The sequence below is a fragment of the Ursus maritimus genome, unplaced genomic scaffold (genome assembly GCF_017311325.1).
Source record: "Ursus maritimus isolate PB19 unplaced genomic scaffold, ASM1731132v1 scaffold_2, whole genome shotgun sequence".
NCBI classification, from domain to species: Eukaryota; Metazoa; Chordata; class Mammalia; order Carnivora; family Ursidae; genus Ursus; species Ursus maritimus.
The window spans coordinates 22753967-22766003 of NW_024424452.1; the positions used below are offsets into that span (position 1 = coordinate 22753967).

The 12037-nt window shown below is 36.5% G+C and overlaps 1 protein-coding gene across 1 annotated transcript in view; it reads right to left on the reverse strand.

The window, feature by feature from the left end:
• LOC103668882 (ATP-binding cassette sub-family A member 3-like) overlaps nt 1–12037 on the reverse strand; it is a 160587-nt gene that overhangs the window by 113218 nt on the left and 35332 nt on the right. Inside the window, exons 7-8 of the mRNA XM_008697189.2 lie at nt 9439–9620; nt 5736–5873 (exon numbers count right to left, since the gene is read on the reverse strand). Of these exons, the coding sequence (XP_008695411.2) occupies nt 5736–5873; nt 9439–9620 (320 nt within the window). The remainder of the gene's footprint in view (nt 1–5735; nt 5874–9438; nt 9621–12037) is intronic.

Genomic DNA, 12037 nt, shown 5'->3' on the forward strand with positions numbered 1-12037 from the left:
TGTAGGTGTGCTGAGTTTGTATATCAGGCAAATAGGTGTGAAGGCACAGTAGTATCCACATTTGGTAAGGAAAATGGAGGCCTCTCTATCTTCCATGTATGAAGAGTGTAATATAGTTAATTATGGGCTTATTCAATTGTAGTAAGGGCTAGGAAACCTCATAAAGTTGCCATCAACGATCAGAAAAACTGATGCCATGATTTCAGCCAGAAGTTTGGTGATACACAAGAGCATGCCCAGAAATTCTTGAGATTCTAAGCAGAACTAATATATGCTCTTCTGAAGCTGTTCGAAAAAACAGAATTGGAAGGAACACTTCCAAATTCTATGAGGCCAGCATTACCTTGATCCCCAAACCAGAGAAAGACCCCATAGAAAAGAATTACAGAATATCCCTGATAAACACGGATGACAAAATTCTCATTAAGATACTTGCCAATAGGATCCAACACTACATTAGAAAGATTATTCACCATGACCAGGTGGGATTTATTCCTGGGATGCCAGGGTGGTTCCACATTTGCAAATCAATCAATTTCATAGATCACATTAATAAAAGAAGAGACAAGAACCATATGATCCTCTCAATTGATGAAGAAAAAACACTTGACAAAATACAGCATTGTTTCTTAATTAAAACTCTTCAAAATATACGGATAGAGGGACCATACCTCCACATCATATAAGCCATCTATCATTAGCCCACAGCAAATATCATTCTCAATGGGGAAAAACTGAGAGCTTTTCCCTTAAGGTCAGGAATATGACAGGGATACCCACTCTCGCCACTGCTGTTCAACATAGTACTAGAAGTCCTAGCCTCAGCAATCAGACAACAAAAGGAAACAAAAGGCATTCAGACTAGCAAAGAAAAAGTCAAACTCTCCCTCTTTGCAGATGACATGATATTCCATGTGGAAAACCCAAAAGATTCCACCCCCAAGTTATTAGAACTTATATAGCAATTCAGCAATGTGGCAGGATATAAAATCAATGCACAGAAATCAGTTGCATTTCTATACCCTAACAATGTGACTGAAGAAAGAGAAATGAAGGAATCGATCCCATTTACAATTGCACCCAAACCCATAAGATACCTAGGAATACACCTAACCAAAGAGGCAAAGGACCTATACTCTAGAAACTACAGAACACTTATGAAAGAAATGGAGGAAGACACAAAAAGATGGAAAAACATTTCATGCTCATGGATTGGAAGAATAAACATTGTGAAAATGTCTGTGCTGCCCAGAGCAATCTATACATTCAATGAAATCCCTACCAAAATACCATTGACATTTTTCACAGAGCTGGAACAATCAATCTAAAATTTGTGTGGAACCAGAAAAGACCCTGAATAGCCAAGGGAATGTTGAAAAGGTAAACCAAAGCTGGGGCATCACAATGCTGACTTCATGCTATATTACAAAGATGTGATCATCAAGACAGCATGGTACTGGCACAAAAACAGACACATAGATCAGTGGAACAGAACAGAGAGCCCAAAAACGGACCCTCAACTCTATGGTCAACCAATCTTTGACAAAGCAAGAAAGAATATCCAATGGAAAAAGCCAGTCTCTTCAATAAAAAGTGCTGGGAAATTGGCCATCTATATACAGAAGAATGAAACTGGACCACTTTCTTACACCATAAACAAAGATAAACTCAAAATGGAAGAAAGGCCTCAATGTCAGACAGGAATCCATCAAAATCCTAGAAGAGAACACAGGCAGCCACCTCTTCGACCTCAGCCACAGCAACTTCTTGCAATACACATCTCTAAAGGCAAGGGAAAGAAAAGTAAAAATGAACTATTTCGACCTCATCAAGACAAAAAAGCTTCTGCATGACAAAGGACACAGTCAACGAAACTAAAAGGTAACCTACAGAATGCGAGAAGATATTTGCAAATGACAGTACAGATAAAGGCTGGTATCCAAGATCTATAAAGAACTTCTCAAACTCAATATCCAAACAACAACAACAACAACAACAACAACAACAACAACAACAACAAAAACAAATAATCCAGTCAAGAAATGGGCAGAAGATATGAACAGACACTTCTCCAAAGAAGATGTACAAATGGCCAACAGACACATGAAAAAATCCTCCACATCACTTCCCATCTGGGAAATACAAATCAAAACCACAATGATGTACCACCTTACACCAGTTAGAATGGCTAAAATTAACAACATAGGGAACAGCAAATGTTGGTCCGGATGTGGAGAAAGGGGAACCCTTTTACACTGTTGGTGGGAATGCAAGCTGGTATAGCCATTCTGGAAAACAGTATGGAGGTTCCTCAGGACCTTAAAAATAGAGCTACCCTATGACCCAGCAATTGCATTACTAGGTATTTACCCCAAAGATACAGATGTAGTGAAAAGAAGGGGCACATGCACCCCAATGTCCACAATGGCCAAACTGTGAAAAGAGCCAAGATGTCCTGCAACGGATGAATGGATAAAGAAGATGTGGTTCATATATAGAATGGAGTATTACTCAGCCATCAGAAAGGATGAATATTTACCATTTACATTGACATGGATGGAACTGGAGGGTATTATGCTAAGTGAAATAAAGTCAGTCAGAGAAAGACAATACCATACAGTTTCACTCATATGCAGAATATAAGGAATAGCACAGGGTATCATAGGGACAGGGAGAAAATGAATGGGAAGAAATCAGAGAGGGAGACAAACCATATGAGACTCTTGACTCCGGGAAACAAACTGAGGGTTGCGGAAAGGGAGGTGGGTGGGGGGATGGGGTAACTGGTTGAAGGACAGTAAGGAGGGCACATGAAGTGATGAGCACTGGGTGTCATATGCAACTAATGAATTACTGAAAGTTACATCAAAAACTATTGATATATTATATGTTGGCTAACTGAATTAAAAATTAAAAAGAAAAAGATAACTAAAAAGAAACAGAACTTGAAGTGATAAAAATTGTAATTTCTAAAATGAAAATATACTTGATGAATTTACATATGCAGGTTAGATGCTGCAAGAGAAAAAAGGAGTTAAAGGTATAAGCATAGAAACAATAAAAAACAAGTAAGTTAAAGAAAAAAAGTTAAAAAATAAATAAAAGAACAATGCCTCAGGAAAGATGTTGCTACAGCTGATGTCAGTGGTCTCTTCTGGGAATTTTTTTTTGAGAGAGAGCACAGCACATGAGCTGGGTGGGGGAGGGAAAGACACAGAGGGAGAGAGAGAATCTTCCGCGGGCTTCATGGGTGGAACCTGATGAGGGGCTCAATTTCACAATTCTGAGATCATGACCTGACCTGAAACCAAGAGTCAGACACTTAACTGACTGAGCTACCCCGATGCCCCTTTTCTAGGATTTTTATGGTTTCCTGTCTTAAATTTAAGTCTCTAATGAATTTTGAGTTTATTTTTGTGTATGGTGTAAGATAGTGGTCAAGTTCATTCTTTTGCATATAGCTGACCAGTTTTCCCAACACCATTTGTTGAAGAGACTGTTTTTTCCTGCTTTGTTAAAGATTAACTGACCATAGAGTTGTGGGTTCATTTCTGGGTTTTCTATTCTGTTCTATTGATCCACGTGTCCATTTCTGTGCCAGTACCATGCTGTTTTGATCACTACAGCTTTGTAATATAGCCTGAAGTTTGGAACTGTGTAATCTCTGATATTCTAATTATTGTGTATCATGGTGTGGACCTTGAGTTCATCTTGTTTGGAATTCTCAGTTTCCTGAACTTGGATGTATGTTTTCTTCCCCTGGTTAGGAAAGTTTTCAGTTATTATTTCTTCAAATAAATTTTCTGCCTCTCTGTTTCTCTCTTCTCCTTCTGGGATGCCTGTAATATTGAATGTTTGTTCATTTGATAAATCATAAAATGGGCAGAAGATATGAACAGACACTTTTCCAATGAGGACATACAAATGGCTAACAGACACACGAAAAAATGTTCAAAATCCTTAGCCATCAGGGAAATTCAAATCAAAACCACACTAAGATACCACCTTACGCCAGTTAGAATGGCAAAAATAGACAAGGCAAGAAACAACAATTGCTGGAGAGGATGTGGAGAAAGGGGATCCCTCCTACATTGTTGGTGGGAATGCAAGTTGGTATAGCCACTCTGGAAAACAGTGTGGAGGTCCCTTAAAAAGTTAAAAACGGAGCTACCCTATGATCCAGCCATTGCACTACTGGGTATTTACCCCAAAGATACAGACATAGTTAAGAGAAGGGCCATATGCACCCCTATGACCTAGCCATTGCACTACTGTACCCCAAAGATACAGACGTAATGAAGAGAAGGGCCATATGCACCCCAATGTTCAGAGCATCATTGTCCACAATAGCCAAATCGTGGAAGGAACTGAGATGCCCCTCAACAGATGACTGGATTAAGAAGCTGTGGTCCATATATACAATGGAATATTACTCAGCTAACAGAAAGAATGAGTTCTCAACATTTGCTGCAACATGGACGGCACTGGAGGAGATAATGCTAAGTGAAATAAGTCAAGCAGAGAAAGACAATTATCATATGATTTCTCTCATCTATGGAACATAAGAACTAGGAAGATCGGTAGAAGAAAGGGATAAAGAAAGGGGCGGTAATCAGAAGGGGGAATGAAGCATGAGAGACTATGGACTATGAGAAACAAACTGAGGGCTTCAGAGGGGAGGGGGGTGGGGGAATGGGCTGGTGGGGGTAGTAAGGAGGGCACGTATTGCATGGTGCACTGGGTGTTACACGCAACTAATGAATCATCGAACCTTGCATCAGAAACCAGGGATGTACTGTATGGTGACTAACATAATAAAAAAACATTAAAAAAAAAAGAAAATCTACTACAACTTGGTAAATAACAGACTTGCTGTTTTTAACATCTTAGTCTAGTTTGTCATTCTAGGAATTATTCTAGTTTACTCCTCTTCCTTCAATGTCCACCCATCCCCCAATATTCTCAGTTCTGTTAGAAATCTCTTGGATCTGTCCATTTCTCTTTATATATACTTCCACAACCCTTATACAATTCTTATTTCTTATAAAAAGCGCCATCCGGTCTTCTTTCCCCACTCTTCTCCTTCTCAACTCCCCACCTTTCAACATCCTGTTTTCCATACTGTAGCCAAAATGTTCTTTAAAACACATATGTCATATTCTCTAGTGCTTTGAATCAATCAATGGCTTCCCAAAGAAGCCATTTACTATCATTCTTTTGCCTTCAAATATACTGGTCTTCTTTTTGTTCCTCAAACACATGAAGATCTTTCTCACCTCAGGTTTGTTGAATTTGCTATTTGCCTCCTGTGGGTATTCTTCTCTTACTTAGCTTTTCAAAGAATTAGCTCTATTCATTCTTCAAATCTCAACTCAAAGGTCATCTCCTCAGAGATATTTCCCTTTAGCTACATTTAGTGTCATCCTCTCCACTTACACTCAGATGTTACTACTGTATCAAGTTTATTTTCTTCACAGAATTTATTACAAAATTCAAATATCACTTGTTGCCAAGCCTACCAGAGGAGATTAGAAGCATAATGAGTGAAGTAAATCCTATATTGTAAAGATATATCTATATGTTCTATGAATGTCTCTTAAATTAGAATTATACTGATTATGACCCATTCATTATTAAACATCTTATTTGTTTTCTAGAAATGGCCAGTTACAAATCCAGGGTATAGTATATGGCTTTCAGTCTTTGCAGGAAAAAGAGACCTTTGAAACAAATACCTTGTACAAATGTTTGATCTGGATACCTGCCACCAAATTAGCAGGTTCAGCCTCAAAATACTTGTTTGGGGTTTCCCCACAGCTTTTCATTTCTTCTTTTTTCCTTCTGATTTTTGGTTCACCAAACCAGTATGAGTGCTACAAAGAAAGCCAAAATGTAATTACCAAGATGAGCTTTCAGAAATAAGGCATTCCATCTGAACACATCTATAATGAATAAACTGACTGACTTGGTAATCAAAACCTGTCTACAAAGAAGTCCAGGACCAGATGTCTTCACTGGTATCAAACATTTAAACAAGAATTTAAAAAACTGTTCTCTAAGCCTTCCAAAAAGTGTTAAGAGAAAAGAATACTTTCTAACTCATTCTATGAGCTCAGCATTACTTGAAAGACAAATGCCAACGTCAGACAAAGACATCACAAGGAAAATAAACTACAGACCAATATCCCTTACTAATATAGATTTTAAAATCTTCAAAAATACTTGTAAGCTAAATCTAATAGCATATCAAAAAGAATATTCATCATGGCAAAGTGGGATTTATCCTAGGAATGCAGGATAGTTTAACATACAAAAACCAATCAATGAAAGATATCACATTAATAGAACAAATGGGGCATGATCATTTCAACTGATGCAAATAAAACCTCTGACAAAGTGTTTCATGATAAAAACACTTGGAAAACTAGGGACAGTTTCTTGAAATTCATTAGGGAATTTATGAAAAAACCCACAGCTAACATCATACTCAATAGTGAAAGACTTAAGCTTTCCCTCTAAAATCAGGAATAAGACAAGGATACCTGCTTTCATTCTTGCTATTCACAGAAATAAAAGATATCCAAACTGGAAAGAAAGAAGTAAAACTATCTATATTTGAAGACAACATGATTCTACATATTGAAGTGCCCCGAGACCCCTCCCCTACATATACTACTAGATCTAATAAACAAATCCAGCAAAGATGCATACAACGTGTATACATCAGTTGTGTTTGTACATACCAGCTATGAACAATACAAAAAGAAAATTCTATTCTAACAGTTCTATTTACAAGAGCATCCAAAAGAATAATATACTTAGGAACAAAGTTAACCAGAGAGGTGAATGACTCACACACTGAAACTATAAAACCTCAATGAAAGAATTTAAAGAAGACTATATAAATAGAAAGTTAAAAAAGAAAAAGAAAGTTTATGGACTGAAAGACAATTTTTTTGGGTGGGGGGGATGATTCTGAGATCATCACTGTGTGCTCTGCACTGATTCTCAGAGTTCCCTGCATCACTGGGCTCCAGGGGTCCACAGTGTTGACATGATCTTTTCTAGCTGCTTTTGTTTCCTGTCTCATTTTGCCTTTCTCTGACCCTTCCAAATAAATTCCAAACCCTGTGAAAGACAATATTTTTAATAACGGCAATACTACTTAAAGCAATCAACAGATTCATTGTAATTTCCATAAATATTCTAATGGTTACTTTTACAGATATAGAAAAGCTGATTCTCAAGTTCTTATGGAACTTCCAGGACCCCCTAGTAGCCAAAACAATCTTGAAAAAGAAGAGAAAAAGCTGGATGACCCACACTTTCAGATTTCAAAACTTACTATGAAACTATAGTAATCAAACAGTGTGGTACCGACATAAGAATAGACATATAGGCCAATGGAATAAAATTGAGGATCCAAAAATGAAACCATACATTTATGACCAACTGATTTTCAACAAAGGTGCTAAGACCATTCAATGGGGAAAGAATAGTCTTTTCAAAGAGTGGTATTGGGACAAAAGGATTAACACATTCAAAAGAATGAAGTTGAATCTCCCCCTTATACTATATAAAAATCAACTCAAAATTGATTAGTTATCTAAATTTAACAGATAAAATCATCAAATTCCTTTTAAACCATCAAATTCTTAGAAGAAAACACAGGGGTAAATTTTGATGACTCTGGATCTCACAATTAACTTCTTAGATATGACACAAAATTCACAACCAACAAAATTTTTTTTAATTGGTTTTAATCAAAGTTAAAAATTATTGTGCATGAAAGAGTATTATGAAGAGAATGAAAAGATAACCCAGAGAATGGAATAAAATATTTGCAAATCATGTATCTGGTAAGGTTCTACTGTCAAGAATATATAAAAAGACAACCCAGTTAAAAAAGTCACAGAACTTGAATAGACATTTCTATAAGTAACATACCCTATGACCAAGAAGCAAGCCCATGAAAATATCTCAACATGATTAGTCATTAGGGAAATGCATATCAAAACCATGAGAACACTTTATACCCACGAGGATGGCTACAATAAAGGGAAAAGAATAACAAGGGTTTTGAAGCTGTGGAGAAATTAGAACCCTGGTACATTGCTTGTGGGAATGTATAAACGGTGCAGCCACTGCAGAAAACAGTTTAGTGGTTCCTAAAAACAAGAAACAGAATTATCCTAAGTACTAGCAGTTCTACTCCTAGGTATATTCCCAAAAGAACTGAAACAGGCACTCAAGCAAATACTTAATAGACAAATATTCGTAGCAGCACTATTCGAACAGCCAAAAGATGCCCTACATTTCTACAGGTTGATAAAGGAATTGTCCTATATACAAACAATGGAATATTATTCAGTAATAAAAAAGAATGAAGTGCTGATACATATTAATGGATAGACTTCAAAAACATTATGTTAAGTGAAAGAAGCCAAATAGTCACCTATTATATGATTCTATTTATATGAAACATCCAGGATAGTAAGTCATAGAAAAAGAAAGCGGATTTGTGGTTGCTAGGAGTTTGGGATATGGAAAAATGGGATGTGACTTCTTAATGGATAGAAGGTTTTATTTTTGGGTAATAAATATTTTGGAACTAGACATATGCAAGTACATTGTAAAGGCACTAAATTCCACTGGTATTTTTCCACTTCAAAATGGTTAATTTTAAAATACGAATTTCATCAGAATTAAAAATTTTAATGTGAAAAATGAAGTACTATAAGAACTTGAAAACACTTTGGCTTGGTTTACTCTGTGGCTATTGCATACTTTAAGGGATTGAACTTTGTAATAAATTATGTATGATTTATATCTCCAGGAATTAGAAGCAAAAATCATTTTGAAATGTTACTGTTCAGGAAGTAGGGTCAAAACTGAATTACTCAACAATGAAGTCACAGCCAATGCATTTTATCACACTCAGTCAGAACGCATTCTTTGTACTATATATTATTCAGTAATAGTTATGGAGGGCAAGATGCAGCAGCTCTTCCACTCTAAGTAAACTGGTCTAATCCTTGAAAGTAAACAGGTGGTAAGAACAGAGATATGGGAAATACCCAATCCTCTACTCACTAGGATCTAAGAAATCATCACGTATTATTTAGCTGGGAACAACTTCTGCAGACTTTCAGGTTTCTTTATCCTCCAGTCTAATCCACTATGTATCATGTGGCTGAAGAAGATTTCTATTACTCAAGTGTTTTTAAATGTATGGGGATTCAGTGTCTTATCCACAGATATTGTGCATTTGCATATGTGGAAGGCTTTAAGAGATCAAGAAATGGCTAGCATTTTCATATGGCTGGTATGCACAGGAAAATGATTCTGCATTTGACCTTTTGATTTGACTATAAATATTATATGAAATAAATGCATAAGGACTATGGCTTTTGCAATAACAACAGCATTAGTACTCACCATAAGAAAAAAGTACCATGGTTGGGGCACGCCATACTGTCCTGGAAAGACAGTTTCTATATACCAGGTCACAAGGCCATACAAGAAAGCATCAAGTAAAAGCATTAACAAAATATGGCCAAACATGAGATTATCCTCAAGGTTGACTGGTGTCCAAATGTTATCCCATCTAATACCAATTTCTGAAATAAAAAGGAGATACCATAGATGACAGCTCTGTGAAACAGCAAAGAAAAAGGGTTGATACTCTAAATCCTGTCACTGTGAATTATCTATATGTTAATACCCTTATTATTTAAGTCATCTAAGAAAATGATGGAATATGTAGTAATACTGGGTTCTTCTGACCTCCCTTCAGAATCTACAAAAATAAATAGGAATGACTGAGACAAGGTCAATGAATGAAACAAAAATAATAATAAAAAAGGCAAGAAAAAAGCAAGCCTATTAGATCCTATTTTTCTATCCCTTCATACTAAATTCACATTTAAACTACCATCAGGGTAAACAAATCTGGAAAAATATTGACTAGAGATGGATGCTGACTACAAAGCAGAAGAAAAAGAGGTTTTGGTTAAATATAGTTCTGGGGCACCTCCGTGGCTCAGTTGGTTAAGTGTCCAACTCCTGATTTTGGCTCAGGTCATGATCTCAGGGTCATATGAGATTGAGCCCCACAGTGGGCTCCATGCTGGGTGTAAAGCCTGCTTGAAATGCTCTCTCTCCCTCTGCTCTTCCTCCCCTGCTCACACACGTGGACACACACTCTCTCTCTCAAATTAATAAGTAAAAAAGTAAATAAATAAATAAATAAAGTTCTGATAGAAGGGAAAAAGTCATCCAAAAAAAAGTTATCCTTTGTTCTAGTTCTTCTATTTCTCGACACAGTGTAGCACAACTGAAAAAGCATGGGGGCTTGCAGTGAACTCCTAATTCAAAGACATTTCATGAATATGGACAATGAAACTTGTCCTTTCTTCAGCTTCAGCCTCCTTTTCCTATAGATCAGCACCATGAGAGTATTCATCAGCACTTGTTTTTGAAAAAGCTATAAAAAGGTAATAGTTTAAGCAAAAGTATTTAGTAGAATTAAAAATTATCAAAATGAAAGCCATTTTGAGAGGCAGTGAACAACAAATAAGAAAAAAACAACAAAAATGGTAGAATGAAAATTTTAGGAAGTCTGCTGTACATTGAAAAACCTCCCACCCAGAATACAATAGGAGTTCATGAAAGAGAAAATAATATAGAAAACAATAAATAAATAACCCAATAAAACATAATTCAATTAGAAAACCAAAAAGTATACATCCTGTTGCAGACTAACCCAATGAAAATCCCACATCTATATAAAATTTCCAGTGAAATTTTAATGTTCCATGCCTAAAGAAAGAAAAATGCAAGTATCCATACAGAAATCATATGTATATTCTTCTAACTGGCTATTCACTGGGTGTAGGCTTTTGTTCACAGGGGAAAAAATTAAGTCCACAATCATCTTCATTAATGAATAAATGTAATGAAATTTCTACTAAATCCCAGTAAGATTTTTCAGAGATTTTGATAAAGTGATCGTAAAGTTCAAGTGGAAAGCAAAGTGACAAGAATAAAGAACAAGGTGTGGGGATAAGAGTAACATATTAAGACTTGTTATAAAGCTATGAGCAAATCGGGGCCTTTTCTGATTCCATACAAATTTAAGGGCTGTTTGTTACAGTTCTTTGAAAAATGTCATTGGTATTTTGATCGGGATAGCATTGAAATTGTAGGTTGCCTGGGTAGCATGGACATTTTAACTATGTTAATTCTTCCGATCCATGAGCATGGAATACTTTTCCATCTTTTTGTGTCTTCTTCAATGTCTTTCTTTCAAGAGTGATTTGTAGTTTCTAGAATATAGATCCTTCACATCTCTGGTTAAGTTAATTCTGAGATAACGTATGATTTTTGGTGCTATTGTAAATGGAATGGATTCCCTAATTTCTCTTTCTTCAGTCTCATTATTCATGTATAGAAATGCAACTGATTTCTGAGCATTGATTTTGTATCCCGCCACAGTACTGAATTGCTCTATAACTTCTTTTTTTTTTTTTTAAAGATTTTTATGTATTTATTTATTTATTCGACAGAGATGGAGACAGCCAGCGAGAGAGGGAACACAAGCAGGGGGAGTGGGAGAGGTAGAAGCAGGCTCATAGCGGAGGAGCCTGATGTGGGGCTCGATCCCAGAACTCCGGGATCACGCCCTGAGCCGAAGGCAGACGTTTTAACCGCTGTGCCACCCAGGCGCCCCTGAATTGCTCTATAACTTCTAATAGTTTGGGCGTGGATTCTTTTGGGTTTTCCATATAGAGTATCATGTCATCTGCGAAGAGAGACAGTTTGACTTCTTCTTTGCCGATTTGGATACCTTTGATCCCTTTTTGTTGTCTGATTGCTGTTGCAAGGACTTCTAGTACTATGTTGAATAATAATGGCGAGAGTGGGCATCCTTGGTGTTCCTGATCTTAAGGGAAAGGCTTCCAGTTTTTCCCCATTGAGAATGATATTTGCTGTAGGCTTTTCATAGATGGTTTTTATGAGATTGAGGAATGTACCC